Source organism: Neophocaena asiaeorientalis, unplaced genomic scaffold (genome assembly GCF_003031525.2).
Source record: "Neophocaena asiaeorientalis asiaeorientalis breed wild unplaced genomic scaffold, Neophocaena_asiaeorientalis_V1.1 scaffold1028, whole genome shotgun sequence".
NCBI classification, from domain to species: domain Eukaryota; kingdom Metazoa; phylum Chordata; class Mammalia; order Artiodactyla; family Phocoenidae; genus Neophocaena; species Neophocaena asiaeorientalis.
The window spans coordinates 166798-182686 of NW_020174061.1; the positions used below are offsets into that span (position 1 = coordinate 166798).

A 15889-nucleotide genomic window follows, 5' to 3' on the forward strand; every position below is an offset into this window, starting at 1 on the left:
CAGGGTGGACCCGCGGCCCGGACTTGCCTCGAAATTTCGGCCGCTTCCCGAAGGCTCGGCGTCTCCTCCCTCCGCCCAGGACAGGACCCCGCGGGGGCAGGGGAGCCAGCGCCGTTTGAGGTTTCACTTACAAAGACCCCATTGTAACCTGTCTGGTCCCCGGAGTTTAGAAAAACCAAGTTTCCTTTCATCAGAATGAAGCTTTTTTCTTTCTTTCTTTCTTTAAATTTAGAAGAGAGACAGAGAAAAAAAATCTCACATTCCCTAAGCAACGTGTGCAAACTACTTCAGAGGCCAGCCTTCCCTCTAACACCATCAAAGCTGAGCTGTTTGCAGCCGATAAAAGGGGTCACACCCTAGGGTCAGCCGGAAATTTGGGGTGTTTTTGAAGCGAGGTGCCCAGACCTCCTGCAAGAGAATTGCTGCAGGCGAATCTGAAAGGAGGCCAGGCGCTCGCTGGGTTTCACCGCTTTCCCCACCCACCCCCATCCTCCCTTGTCTTTCCCTGAGAGGATTCCCCCAGCTTTCTCCTGAGCACAGGAAGGTCTACAGAATGACACTGTAGTTGATCTGGGCGGGAGCGCCTCCGCTCCTACCTGTTCCACTTTGGCCAAAACACTGACCCGCAATCACCGATTAAATCGAGGTATTCAGTGACCACCAGCTTCAAGATCGAATCCCTTGAGGAAGAGGCCCCCTCTTCCTCACAAGCCCCCTTCGGTTGAATGCTGTGTAGACGTGAGGACTCCACCCTGGGGGCCTGGACTGTGCTCTAACCTGTCAGCCTCACTGAGAACCTTGAGGAGGGGAAGAAGTTCCCTTGGAAGTTCGATCCCCACCCCCCCGCCGTGTTATGTTGGGTTCAAACCCCGGCCTCTGCAGGGCAATGTCTTTACCGGACCGCGCGGGGGGCCTTGGGCCCTGGTGTCCAGTTTCGCGTCGTTGCCCCACGTACTCCACTAATCCGTGTGCGCTTTCTTGTCAGAGGGGCCCCCCGGGTGAGCAGGGTCCTCCGGGGCCGCCGGGCCCCCCTGGAGTCCCCGGCATCGACGGCATCGACGTAAGTGTCACCTTCCCCCAGCGGCTCGGGTGGGTTATTTGCGAGCGCCCGAGCCCCCCACCCAAAGGCAGGTTGGGACGTGGGTGAGCCTGGAAGCCTGGGAATTTCGGAGGGAGGAGGTCACGTGTCCTGTGGCCCCAGTTGGTCATGGACCAGCACCGTTTAGCCCGTCCCTGTCCCTGATTTGTGAGGGATTCTCCCGGAGGGGTCCCCAGCGCCCCCCTCTCACGGACTGCTCTCCCTTTTCTCCTGTCCTCCAGGGTGACCGAGGTCCGAAGGGTCCCCCGGGCCCCCCGGTAAGTGGATCAGCACCTTGGCCCTCCACTTCCTTCCTTCCGACGCGGTCTGCAGCCACGTGCGTCAGAAGAGTCTCAACTCTGTCCCCTTTTCTCTCCTTTTTTCTCTCCCTGCCTCGCGCCCTCCCTGCCCAGGGCCCCCCGGGAGATCCGGGAAAGCCGGGAGCTCCGGGCAAACCTGGCACGCCGGGCGCAGACGTGAGTAGTGGGAACTGGGGGCGCAGCCGGGCCCAAGGCGTGTGTGCGTGTGCGTGTAGAGAGGCGCAGGCTGCAGGCATGGGGGTGACCGTGGTCCCAGCCCCAGCAGGGCTGTGGCCCTGAACTTGGCCTTGCGCGCGGGCTTGGCACGGACGCGGCCGTTTCTGCGCATGGGTCTTCGAGGGTGGAGGCTCCGCGCAGCTCCCTGGGGAGATCACGCAGCGCTGGCATTTCCTGCTCTCTGAAAACATAGGTGGGTACCGGTTCCTGCCTCTAACCGTCCACTCCCCTGCTCAGCCGGTGCCGGGGAGGAGGGATCCGACTGGCCTCTGCAGGGGCTTCCCAGCAAGCCGTCTCTGCCCTTGCCTTCCGGCACCCCCTAAATGCATTTAGAAGAGGAACCTGCAGGGGAAGGTTCTTGGGGTTCTCCTAAATCCCAAGGAAAAGAGAAGAGAAAGATGCTCTTGAGGGGAGGGTCTGAAGTGAGTGGGGGTGGTGGAAGCAGGGCTGGGGCAGGGATCTGGTCAGTACACGTGGAAGAGGAAATTCAAAACTAGTCTTCTCTCTTCCCACGGGTGTTTTCTTGGCTGACATCACTGACAGAAATAAGCTGACTAGGGTTGCCTGAAGACCGGGAAGCAGCAGCCTCTCCCCAGCCTACCCACCAGGATACCTGCCTCCCCCCCATGTGAGGGACGCTCAGATGCTGAGCTGTGTGATAAGCCTAACACTAAGTAACATTTCTTCAGAGTAAACGGACTTCAGGCCTCTCGGCTTCTCTGTCCGCACACTGGACTCATCTTCATTGAGGTCTCACTGCAGGCCACTCCTTGACTTTGCCGCTGGATATGAAGTGAAGTGAGATCCGGCACCTGCTCTCAGAGAACAGACAAGGCTGGGTCCCTCAAGCTAGCCTTCAAGTTATCATTTCATGTGGTTTCCCCGAACTAAGGACTTTTCTAAATCAAAAAAAGCACCCGAAAACCTGTGATTATAGATTCCGAGAAGTTTTGACTGGCGTTTAAGACAGAGCCTTCATTTTGAGAAAAAGAAAAACCACACAGCTAGATATTAGTGGTTATTCAGATGCACTTTCTTTATCGAGATTAGCATAAAGAAAATATTTGTCTATGCTATTCATTGCCTTAGGAGATATCGACTTTGTTTTATGCTTCAAAGGCCCCAGTTTGAACTTTCTATGTACGCAAAGTGGCAGTGCGTGAGGTTCCCAGAGACCAATATTCATATAATACAAACTGAAATTATATAACTTGTTGGCTATCAAGCTTTTCTTTGAAACTCCGTGAATTACTTATGACACATGATAACAAAAACGTCTGATAAATACAAGGCCACTAAGTAAACCAGTAACCCAATATAGGTTGGATTTATTTCTGCATTCCTTTGAAACGTGGACCTTGTCTTATGTGAAAAGAAAATTGATGATTAAATGACTATCATTATTATTGATTTTTGTGGCAGTTGGAGCATAAACCAATGGCCTGAAGTCTTGTCTCACTATTGAGTTGCCATAATTTCAGACAGAGGACTAGAATTATGGTGCTTTTGTAGCAGGCGCAACAAATTCTTCACCTGTAAAGAAGAATAAAGACAATGCCTGGTTTTGCTTTATAAAGTAATTTCCGCACTTAAACAGAAACTTGGGATAAACAAGTGAAAGGTCTTCAAAATCTTCAGAAGTACAATGTAAATAACACCTACAAATAGTTTTTTTTTTTTCTCCTTTGTCTATAGTTGCAGTACCACAGTGCAGATTTCCAAATCAGATTTCCAAAGTTAAAAGGTGTAAAATAGTCAGGTTTCTTATATCATAGAACTTTGACCCTGGGAGGTCCTCAGGGAGACACTGATGAGGGCATTGAATCAATCTTCTGGGATTGCAAAGGAAAGCAAGAGAAAAAGAGAAAGAGAAAGGAAGGAGAGATAAAGTAAGAAACTCGTGTATGTGCCAGTATTGTGGGCATTTTTAGAACCGAGCAAAAAATGAACGGTACTAATTTGCATTTGAGTAGAACTTTTTTTTCAAATGCAGAGTCACAAACATTATTATTTCCTTTAACTTTACAATAAGCTGGAAAGTAGGTTTGGCTAACTTTATTCTTCACAGACAGGGACACTGAATAATTATGAGGACAAGTAGTTCCCCCAGGGGCCCAGAGTTATTCAGTGGCTAAGATGGTGAAAGAAACGAGATTTCTTGATTTTTAGAGTCACTTTCTTTCCAGATAGCTTTGCCTCATACAGATATGAATGAGCTTCTTAAATAGATGAATATTTGGAGAAAATAGGGAGAAAAAGAATGATAGTGAATTTTTGTTATCTGAATTACCAACCAAGAAATATGATATTAAAAATTCAATGGATAGTAAAAATATTTTAATTGATATTTTATAATTACTTGTAAATATTGGTGTAAGTTTCATGTTCGCCAAATTTTGAAATGGAGCCATATGCAGCTTACAAAATCCTGACCTGAAAAGTTTTTTTATTCCACTCTTTGACACATTTGACATTTTAAACAGACCTTTTACCCTAAATTGAGAATAGACCTTGAGACTAATGAAATACCAGAAACTGGATCAGAGTTTGCTGTTTGTCTCTGGGCTTGAGAGCTAAGTAAGTGGGAAAGCGTAAGTTATCTATCTTGGTAGGTGAACCTAAGTGTAGTGGTGGGACCCGAACCCTCCAACCTTGGTTCATGGCAAAGCTGTATTTTTTGGTAATGTTAACAAATGGTTAATCAGATGGTGTTTGGAGGGATCTGAAAGGAACATGGCTTCAAGGTAATTATCCTGAATCAAGTGGATTTGTGACAGAAAAGGTAAACGAGTCATGGCAGCTAGTCTTGTGGGATTACGCGTCGGGTCTCTTGAGCTGAGTGGTTGGAATGTTGGAAGGAAATTACTGTTGATGGCTGGTGTGCTCTGCCGGACAGCGGCAGGAAGTTTCAGAACACAGTTGGCTTTAATATCGTCCCGTATAGAACTTAATCTTCATAAGCATTCATATGACAGCAATTCTTTCTGCCGCTGGCAATATTTTCCTCTAGTCATTTCTCTGACAAATAAGAATGATTGCAAGTTGGAGTTGTATGCGTGCGTCTGTAAATGTAAACTGTAGGAGATTTACGTGCATCCATATAAAATCCCTCCTTTCCTGCTAAGGCTTTAGTAAGTTGATTCTTTTCCCTTATAGACGTGTAAAATTAAAGAGGTCAGAGCTTGGATGTAAGCTCTGCTCCCAAAGGACAGCTGTGCTGTTATCATTCATAACTTATATTCTTATAGGCACTTTTGCTGTGGCATGCTTAGTGAGCTCTGTAAAGTAGTATTTTTTTTTACACTCGTATAGCATCCGTCTCAGATACAGAGAAGAGGAATTAGAATGAAGTACAGGAATTATAGTGAAGCCATGCTACTTTTTACAGGAAAGAGGTTAGAACATCCCCTGAATGTATACAACTATCATCCCTGATAGACAGATGTTATATGATTAGAATAGTGAGTAATAAAGAAACTACTCTGAAAGGTCAGTGTAAGTGGAACTAGCCAGGCAGCAAAAAAAAATGTGGGGGTGGGGGGCTGTGAAGCACAGTGCCCGTGGTTAATACCTAGAACTTTTTGCCTGTTTATTTGCAGAACCCCTTCTGAATGAGGTCTTAAGCTCCCAGAGGGCAGGAAGCATCACTTCATGTGGACTCTTCATTAGCATCTAGTGTAGTCTGACCGCACAATGATAAGAACAGCTAACATTAACTCAGTGTCCGCTCTGCCAGGCACTGTTGTAAACACTCTGTGTGTAATATCCCAGTGAATGTTCAGAATTACCACATGAGGTAGATATTACCATTATACCTATTTTACAGATTAGGAAACTGAGGCTACATACAGTTGAGCAACTTGACCATGGTTGCACAGCAATTAAGTGCCAGAGGTGGGATTTGAACCGAAAGTAAAGATGATGTGGAAGGACAGGTGTGAAATCCCTCCACCCAACACCCAAAGTAATTTATTCAGTAGTCGTGTACCGAGTGTGTGTTAGATGTTGGGACAGTGTGCTAGGATTGTAATGGACACAGTCCTGTCCTCATGGAGCTTATGCTTTTCTACATGGCTATTTCATAAAAGAGTTCACTGGATCATCAGACACCAGAATATATTTTCATTCATTCAAAGAGCCTCTTAGCGATTAGGCATAGTTTATCATGTCTGTGGAAGACAGTATACGTAAGAAGTGACTGGAAGCAGCCTCCAGGGTATCCAGCCATTCTGCTTCCTTATTATGGAGCTGAAGTTCTACCATATACCGTAGCTTGTCAGTTACTTCAATCACTGAGATGGTTAGCTGGCTGTGTGTGTGGGGACTGACCAGGATTGGTCTTGGAGGGTATATGCATAGAGTGGACATTAGATGTCCCATTCGTCGGACATGCTCTGAGGTTTATAAAACCCATGTGCCATATGTGTTACCAGAGTGCCCCTGCAGGAATGGTTTGTTTGCTGAAATACAAAAGCCAACGTTCCATTACCATAGGTGCTCAGCAACTAAGATGCTGGGACCTGTTCCCAAGTTACAGCATTCCAGTTATACTGGGGAGATTGAAAATCTCAGCCCGTCCAGAACTCTTCCGTGTGTGTTTAATAACTTTATTCTTTGGTAAATTTCCAGTAATTAACATTTTCAACTCATTCTTTTCTACTCCCTTTGATTCACTCTTTGGAGTTATGAGGGAAATTAATCGATGTAGAGAAATGTAGAAGTGGTGACAGTGAAATAGTTTTCTATATAAGCTACATGAATGCATTTTATTGATATTTATGCAGACTATGACAGATTAAATATGGATTTTGGTGATTATTTTTAAGTAGGGCTTTCATATTTTCAAGGAATCCATCCCTCAATTAGTATCATTTTAGCCTTTTTCAAAATCTTGATAATGTATAGGTTTTATAAGGTATTTATATTGTATATGCATGCATATATGTATATGTACATATATGTATGTATATATCTATAGATACACATACACATATTTATCTTTAGCAAGGTGTTCCCTTCAAGATTACATTATAAATGACAACATCTAAAAGTAAAGAAAAAATTACAGAGATAAAAATACGGGCTTCCCTGGTGGCGCAGTGGTTGAGAGTACACCTGCCGATGCAGGGGACCTGGTTCGTGCCCCGGTCCGGGAAGATCCCACATGCCGCGGAGCGGCTGGGCCCGTGAGCCATGGCCGCTGAGCCTGCGCGTCCGGAGCCTGTGCTCCGCAACGGGAGAGGCCACAGCAGTGTGAGGCTCGCGTACCACAAAAAAAAAAAAAAAAAAAAAAAAATGCATCTTTACCTGATGTGGAAATTTGGATGTACATGTAGTGTTATCATGCTTTGATATCTATTAAGTCAACTACTATGAAACACATTTATAACCATCCTATGTAAAGCTAAAGCGGTTATTAAAGCATCACTTCCAAACATTGTCATTTTCCCTATTAATTTTCAGTAACTGACTTAAATTCTGCATACTGAGTGGCACACATGAAAATGTATACTTAATAATAGCTGTTTTACTAAGGGAGATAACCTAGAAACATACATGCTCTCAAGTGATTCAAATTTAAAAGTTAATGTATTCCATAAACAGTCATCATTGCTAAGATGACTAGAGAGCTTTAGACGGCTCTAAGGCAATAATGCGATGGATTAGTTTTAATTACTAGTGAAGGAACATTTTAACTCTCAAGACGTGATTCAAAAGCTACAGAGACATACAGTGTTTTTGTTTTATAAACGAAGTCAAGGAGGTACATAAATATGGCTCAATGGCAGAGACAAGACCTGTCGTCCTATCAGACTTACCTATTAGAACACTGTAACCGTTAGTCTGCATTTTTCAAAGCAGAGACAAAAGTACTAAATTATTGAACCCTGTGATAAACAATGCATTTAGCAGGACGTTAGGAATAGGATCGAATTTATCAACAGAAAGTGACTAACAGGCAGATCTTAAACATTAGCTTTCAGAAAGAATATGCAAAGGTATTTCTTTACAAATATTTGTACCCTACATAGGTAACCATCCTGTATAGAATTAACAAATTAAGCAAAATTATCCACTTAGTGGTTTGCCTAAGGATGCTCTATTAGTTTTAACATCATCTTGCTTTATTAGGGATTAACGGGACCTAATGGATCTCCTGGCTCTGTTGGACTGAGAGGACAGAAGGTAAGTTAGTCACCTGGTATTAATTGCTGGTATTCATTAAGTGTGGAAGCATAATTTCATTGTGGTGTTTCCATATCAACTGACAGATTAGTTGTGAAGTAGCTGAAATACACTTGTTCAACTAAAATCGTGTTTCAGTTGAATTAAATTACATCCCAAACACCAAGATGGAGTGTTGTGATGATCTCAATATTTACCCAGTTTGCATACTTACATATTCATTCTGCTAAAAGCTAAGTACAATGGAGCTCTTTTTATTTTTAGGGAGAACCTGGCGTGCCGGGACCTCGTGGATTTCCAGTAAGTAAATGTAAAGTGACGTGGTTGATAATCTCCTATCTTTAGGTAAAATTCTGCCACTATGAAATTTTTCAATGTCGTTTTCTACGTAATACACATCACAAAGGAGTTTATGACTCTTCTGCTGTGATAAGCATTCTGACTAGGAGTAGAGAAATTTTAGAGCAATTTGAATGTAGGGTGTAAAATACATACATCTGTTTGCAGGTAGCGTTTCCCAATAGACATCCCCCCCTCTGTCCCCACTGGTGGAAAATGTTTCTTGCATAACAACAGCAAATCTAAGTATTCAGTGTTTAGACCTGGGCATCACACCACTTTCTTCACAAATGGTTTTATCCCTAATGAAATATTGGCTGTCAGATATTATCACCCACCTGGTTCCCTGGCAAGTCTTTTTCTGCATTGTACAATCTGGCAGACTTGTGTTATTTCAGTCTACAAGAGAACTGGGATCTCAGGCTGCTATCTTTTTTTCTATTCTGCTCTTCATTCCTCTTTTGTTCTTGTCAGGAATCTGTATGTTTCCTCCTTGTTTTCTATTCTCACTGTTTTCTTTGCCTTATTTCAGTGTCTGTCAACTTTTCCATTATAAGTCCATCTGCAGAAGTGAATATCTTCCTGGCCTTTCTCCCATATTTTCAGCTCAGAGCTCAACATCTTATAGAGATGCCTTTTTTTTTTTTTTAGATTTAGTGAAATTTATCAAACCTCTAGGTCTCTGATAATGAAATAACTTATTGATTACTTTGGTATTGCCAAGCAGAACATTTATTCCCCAAATTGATCCACATATTAAAATGTTCAAATAGAAGTAATTTTTCAAAGAATGGCTTAAAAAAAGTCCCACTTATCATTAAAACAGACTGCCCATGTGAAATTCATACTTGTTGTGGCTGCCTAGATAATTAGAAATAATAGAGAACGGACTTGAGGATATGGGGAGGGGGAAGGGTGAGCTGTGACAAAGCGAGAGAGAGGCATGGACATATATACACTACCAGACGTAAGGTAGATAGCTACTGGGAAGCAGCCGCATAGCACAGGGAGATCAGCTCGGTGTTTTGTGACCGCCTGGAGGGGTGGGAAAGGGAGGGTGGGAGGGAGGGAGACGCAAGAGGGAAGAGGTATGGGAACATATGTATACGTATAACTGATTCACTTTGTTATAAAGCAGAAACTAACACACCATTGTAAAGCAATTATACCCCAATAAAGATGTAAAAAAAATAATATCATTATCAGAGGATGTACACTGATTCCACTGGGTCCTTCATATAAGGATATTTTAGGAAAGGAGGTCTGGAAGTATAAGCTATCAGGAATATGGTATCAGAGACAGTTATGAATACAAGGGATTCAAGCCAACAGAGGAGAGGAAACCCAAGGCCGGGAGACTGACCCTGGAAAGCATAGAGAGAATAGGGGCTCTAGGTAGCTGATGCTCAGTTTTATTAAGTTCAACAAGCGTAGAGTTAGAGCTTCTTATGTACTAGGCCCTGTGCTTGGAATCGAGGCTGCGAGGCTGCGGAAGGCGTGGCTTCAACCCTTGATTACACGCAGTTCGGTGTTGCTCAAGAGATAGAAAATGTCAAGGAGTGTGAGATGGGGTGACCAGCTCTAAAATAAAATTCAGCATACTAAATTAGGATCCATTGGAGGTTATTTCATGAGTGACACCGTTTCATTTTCAGTATCTGGTGGATTTGGTGTCTGCATGTAGCCCTACCTGTCGAAGGGTGTGTTTCTAAACCCTTTTCTTCTCCCCCGCCTCTCTGTGCTAAAGGGAGAGAATTTTAGGAAGTTCTCCCCTAAACTAGGGAGAGGAAGTTTGGGGAACTTCCAAATATCACATTAGAAACTTTAAAGCAGTATTGTATTGCTTTTAATGTAGGTTTCTTATAAAACATGACAAGTGATGTCACTTATATGCAGAATTTAAAACATGATACAAGTGAACTCATTTACAAAACAGAAATAGGCCCACAGACATAGAAAACAAACTTATGCTTACTAAAGGGGGAAGAGGGGGAGGGATAAATTAGGAGTTTGGGATTAGTGTATACAAACTACTACATACAAAATAGAAAATCAACAAGGACCTACTGTATAGCACAGGGAGCTATATTCATCATCTTGTAATAACCTACAATGGAAAAGAATAAGAAAAAGTCTGGTTGTGCCTCTTTGTGAGTAACGGTATCTTGGTTTTCTTTAAAAAAAAGTTTGGAAAAAATATTACCGGTTAGCTTAGACATCAAAAGAATATTTGAGGAGCTGAAGCAAATTTCTTCCTTTAGAAGTAGAGCCGTGTTTGCTTTTCCTTACCCAGTCCTTTCTGTAGAATGAACATCTTATGTTTATTTAGTGATAAACTTTATTCATTTTTTAAAATTAATTAATTAATTTATTTTGGCTGCTTTGGGTCTTAGTTGCGGCACATGGGCTCTTCGTTGCAGCACTCAGGCTTCTCTAGTTGTGGCATGTGGGCTCCCTAATTGTGGCGCGTGGACTTAGTTGCCCTGTGGCATGCGGGATCTTAGTTCCCTATTGTTTATTTTTGAACTGAGTTATTTCTGTGTCTGTATTTACACTAAGTATGGGTCACGTACCGTAACAACTTTTATTTTAATCTTTTAGGGCCGTGGTATTCCTGGACCTCCTGTAAGTATTATCTCTTGGTTTGTTTTTCATAGTCTACAAAAACGGCCCATTTCTCAGATCCCGACCCTACTCTCCAGCTAACACTGTACCCAGTGGCGTTTATAGTGTCCTACCTGAATGATCTTAGGGGGCTACTATGACAGCACCCCATTCTGCTAAAAGTATTTTATTAATTTAAGGAATTTCTGTTCATTTAATTAATTTCTATATAAGTAATTAAAATTTGGTCCAATGAGTCGTCTCTTTGGAAACCAAAGCTAGCACAGATACGTAATTCTAAGTCAGTTTATCGTATTTGATATCACTTGTCGTAGATTGTAAAAGCATCCGTAAATCACCGTGTCCCTTTAATTTGATGACTGCAGGGTCCTCCTGGGGGAGCAGGCCTCCCCGGAGAGCTTGGCCGTGTTGGACCAATTGTGAGTACACGCGCACACGGCGCATTGGTAGACATTTGCTGATTTAACGGAAGATGTTACTAGGGAAGGCTCATTGCCCTCGCTGTATGCTTCCCCCTGCAAATCCAAGAAATGGCAGATGAATTTCATTCCAGTTTATAATATTGATGAAGACCAGGGTGATCATGCTCCCTCATTTTTGTAGAGTGATTTAAATTTTTTCCCCGAAGTTTTCAGCTAAACTTTTCTTCCCAACTTACAGAATTAGTGATCAAGTGGAGAAGTGTCACCTTCGTTTTACAGACTCTAAGCCAGGATTGGGGTCCAGTGTCTCTTTTATTAGTCTCTCTGCAGGAAATGAAGTGAATAGTCTAAAATTACTACCATGTACACTTACGTTAGGATCATGAAATCATAATCGAACTGACAGAAGTTAACTTTAGTCAGTAAAACTGACAACTTCATGGGAGAAATTGCTGGTAATGTGTTTGATGTTCATATTCAATAAACATTCAAAAAACGTTGAATCACTGACGTTCTCTGAACGATAGATAATAGTAAATCCACGGAGAGTCTGTAGGAGCTACTCTTTGACAAATTTATTTAGTGAATGACGAATGAATATGAAATGATTGTAAAATTGATTGTCCGATGCTTTTGACTTCTTATGATAGAACATTAGGAAGGAAAAGATGTGCCAGGAGTCAACTCTGGATAATAAGTCTAACTGGACTCCATGTTCATCTGAATGGCTTATTTGAATTTAGCCATCTTGACCTTCCGTCCCAATGGCAAGAGCGTGCAGTGACAGACCGAGGGATAGCTTCTGGGTGAAGAGCCCCAGGGGTGGCTGGCCCTGCAGAGGTGACGACCTTCCCTGTTGCAGCTTCAGGCAGGCGCAAGCCTTCCTTGCTGCTGTTGGCTGGGCAGCATCAGCAGTGTCGGCTGTTCTGGTTCCCCTGAAAATCAACTAGAGAAATACGTAGTGTTTCCAGTTTGTTGGCTGTCCTGGTTCCCCTGATAATCAACTAGAGAAATACGTAGTGTTTCCAGTTTGTTTGCAGAGTAGATAAAGTGATCATCCTATAGAGAAGGACTGGCTTTTTTCCTCCAAGTCTCCCTCTGCCTTGTCTTACTACTTTGGTGAGACCGGAAGTCCTTTATTCTTCTGGTTTTGTGGAGGTAGTTGGATTGCGGGTCCCCCATCGATTTTGGTGGCAGGTCCATGCAGGCTGAGCTCTGCAGGGTTTCTAGGAATGTCAGTTTCTCATGCCTCACCACTTTTATGCACTATGTTTTGACATGTGTATAACCACTGTGTCACAATTTTCAAATAACTTAGGGTGACCCTGGGAGAAGAGGACCACCGGGCCCCCCTGGTCCCCCGGGACCCAGCGTAAGTTATTTGAAGCTTGAATTTCTCTGTGTCTGAGAGTTGGGATTAAAGAAACCTAAGAACCAGAAATGGAAGTACCTTTAAATCAAGTCGTTGTCCTAAAATTCCAGAATGGCTATGATTTTTTCACTCATTCAGAGCATGGTCTTTTTAGGCCAGAATAGTAGAGAAATCACAATAATTTAAAAGATGGTTTTCACGGGGAATGGTTTACTCATTGTATTTGAGGTGCTTTGAGGCTTGTGATGTCTCAAATGTTCAAAACTTGGACGTATAAAGGGAACATTTTCAAAGGAACTCGTTTTTACGAAGGATTTACACAGTTAAGTACTTTTAAAAATGCAGTTAATTAGGAGATTATCCTTATTTTTAACTTACGATTTAGAGTTCTCCACATTTTCTATTCTCTCATTTTATTTCCCTTCAATCCCCTGAAAGAAATAATCTACTGCAATTTAGTTTGCTCCAAGCAGAAGAGGCCAAGTCAAGTTTTTAGAATGTTAGCGTATTATACGCTATTTATTCCGTATAGGTTATTGAACAAATACATTGATTGTATTTTTGTCCAGTGAACTTTCTGTTATTAGTAGTCTGAATTAAAATGTTTCACTATATTCTTAACTTTAGTATTTTCTTTACTTTAGGGAACAATTGGCTTTCATGATGGAGATCCATTGGTAAGACGTTTTCCTTTGAACAAAGTACAGTTTAGGTCAAAGACCAGGAATTCTCTTTAAAAGGTGAATTCTCTTGAAAATGACCTCACTGGAATATGTTGCATTTCTGTCTTTTACTTTACTCAGATAGCAGAGCAGTCGGCCGGACTGGTGAACTGGTCGCTTGTGTACACTCAGAAAAACCGTTTTTCATTATAGAAATATCTTTTTTTCCATAATCTTTTTACTTTATGACTAAGACATGCTTTTTCACCAGAAGTCAAGCAATCCGCTCTGAGACTTGTTTTACTTATAGACTAATGTTCAAACGATGTAGGAAAACTGCACTAAATGCAACTTTGGTCCATTTGTTGGGGGGACGTGACCCTCAGGACAGAGCTGTTGGAGTGGGGGGCAGGTGGGAGGGGACAGAGGTCAGGTCCTGGGACAGTGGCCTGTCTGCAATCATTTTATTTCTTTAACAAGTTAAATCTGAAGTAAATATGTCAAAATAGTAACACACATTAAATCTGGGTGGCGGATACGTGGGGGAAGCATTTGTTATGTTCTCTGTACTTTTCTGTAAGCTAGGAGTATTTCCGAGTTTAAAAATAAAAGAATGAAAAAGGAAAGGGGGTAGTCAGAGTTATTTCATGAATATAATTGAATTGGGGTTCTGTAGCTGGACTCCTAAAGGAGGTACCATTTTGTCATAAAGTAGAAGCTCTGGTTTACTGTCTCTCTGTCTCTCTGGCAGTGTCCCAATTCCTGTCCACCGGGTCGCTCTGGATATCCAGGCCTGCCGGGCATGAGGGTAAGAGAATACTTTCCATGCTGTATTCTGTTTTCAAGAGTATTATCCACAGGAAAAGTAGAGCCTTTCCTTGAAGCACTGGCTTTTCTGGTGCGGAGTGCCCACTTTGATGGATTAGGCAAGTCTGTGTCGCTTATTCTGTGGTCCTTATACAGTCCTGGAGATTCCCGCTGGTACCCTGACAGACACAGATGCTTGATTATTCAGTGCTGTTCAGGGAAGAAATACCAGTGAAATGCACTGGATGGAGGGACCCTACAACACCAAATGAAGGTTCAGAAGTTTGCTCCAGTGATGAGAGATGCGGGCCAGGGACGGTACACATGATGTATGTGAAACTGTTTTAGTTAAAAAGAATTGGAAAAACTGTGCAAAATAGAGAAGAAAAGAGACTTTCCAAAAGTGTTTTTCTTTCACTCTGCCATCATAGCTACTTCAAAATTGCCCATAAAAATAAAAATAAATAAATACCAAAAGCTGGGGTTAAATGGCTTTCTCTCTCTAGTCCAGACCAGGGAAGTTCTGCCAAAGATCTCAAAGGCTCCAAGGCCCTGGGTTTCCCACTGTGATTTTCGTGGAGGTTAGCTTTGGTGGGTTCCCATAACTGCAGAAGACTTGGGCCTGGCTTGGTGTCTTGTTTTTCACAGAGACTTGCACCCTTGGTACAAGAAAGGTTCTGAGGAAGGAAGCTCTGACAGACTTAATTTCAGAATGTTTATTTCACACTTGCCCCATGTCCCTGACCCGAAGCGCACATATACTTAGAACAGGTGGCTTGACAGTGAAAGATGAGGATTTCTGCACATGTTCTGCAACCTTCACGGGCTGCCGCTTATAGCTTGTCACCTGCACTTAAATTGTGTACAAGAAGAGGCAGAAAGTCGTGTGTCTGGGGAAGCCCTTCTTCTGCTTCCAGGAAGGAGATGAGCACAGAGGAAGCAGAGGGTTTTCAGGGGAGCCTCCAGAGAGCAGAGAGTAACCCGTTGGGTGTGTCAGCCGTCACCTCTGGAGAGCGAGTTACTGATGCTGGAGAAGACTCCATGCCCTTCGCCCAACTGTGGGAGGGAGCTGAGGGGGGAGGGTTAGGGACCGGCTGGCAGTGAGTCATTGCCCAGTGGCTGAACTAGGTAACGGGGTGTTTGCTATTCTTGAACAGAGTTTGTCTATTAACTGAAACTGATATTTATTATATACTGTGGTCATGTAGCCCACAAGGTGTTATTAAGGTCTTCTAAGGCTGTCATTTCTCTGACATAACCTTTCTGTTAGCAGCCTATGGACATAGATTTGGGGGGAGCAAGGTCATTTCGTGAGCCTTCTGACCACTTTCTGTGCCAAACTCAACACGTTTGTTTGCTTGTCTATTTATTTATTTCTGTACTTACGTACTTTTGCATTTGTTAGGGTCATAAAGGGGCTAAAGGAGAGATTGGTGAACCTGGAAGACAAGGTCACAAGGTAAGGACAATGAATATTTAGTGGGAAAATTGTGATTAGGAGGTCGTGATCACTTTCATTATAAAGAATTATAAGGGGGCTTCCCTGGTGGCGCAGTGGTTGAGAGTCCGCCTGCCGACGCAGGGGACACGGGTTCGTGCCGCGGTCCGGGAAGATCCCATGTGCCGCGGAGCGGCTGGGCCCGTGAGCCATGGCTGCTGAGCCTGCGCGTCCGGCGCCTGTGCTTCAGAACGGGAGAGGCCACAACAGTGAGAGGCCCGCGTACCGCAAAAAAAAAAAAAAGAATTATAAGGGGGCTTCTCTGGTGGCGCAGTGGTTGAGAGTCCGCCTGCCGACGCAGGGGACACGGGTTCGTGCCGCGGTCCGGGAAGATCCCATGTGCCGCGGAGCGGCTGGGCCCGTG

The 15889-nt window shown here is 43.3% G+C and overlaps 1 protein-coding gene across 2 annotated transcripts in view; it reads left to right on the forward strand.

The window, feature by feature from the left end:
- Positions 1-15889, forward strand: part of COL9A1 (collagen type IX alpha 1 chain) — an 83345-nt gene that overhangs the window by 23262 nt on the left and 44194 nt on the right. For both annotated transcript variants that reach the window (XM_024754549.1, XM_024754550.1), the window contains 11 exons: positions 986-1060; positions 1321-1356; positions 1492-1554; positions 7747-7800; positions 8065-8100; positions 10741-10764; positions 11130-11183; positions 12505-12558; positions 13203-13235; positions 13972-14028; positions 15433-15486. In XM_024754549.1, the coding sequence (XP_024610317.1) occupies positions 986-1060; positions 1321-1356; positions 1492-1554; positions 7747-7800; positions 8065-8100; positions 10741-10764; positions 11130-11183; positions 12505-12558; positions 13203-13235; positions 13972-14028; positions 15433-15486 (540 nt within the window). The remainder of the gene's footprint in view (positions 1-985; positions 1061-1320; positions 1357-1491; positions 1555-7746; positions 7801-8064; positions 8101-10740; positions 10765-11129; positions 11184-12504; positions 12559-13202; positions 13236-13971; positions 14029-15432; positions 15487-15889) is intronic.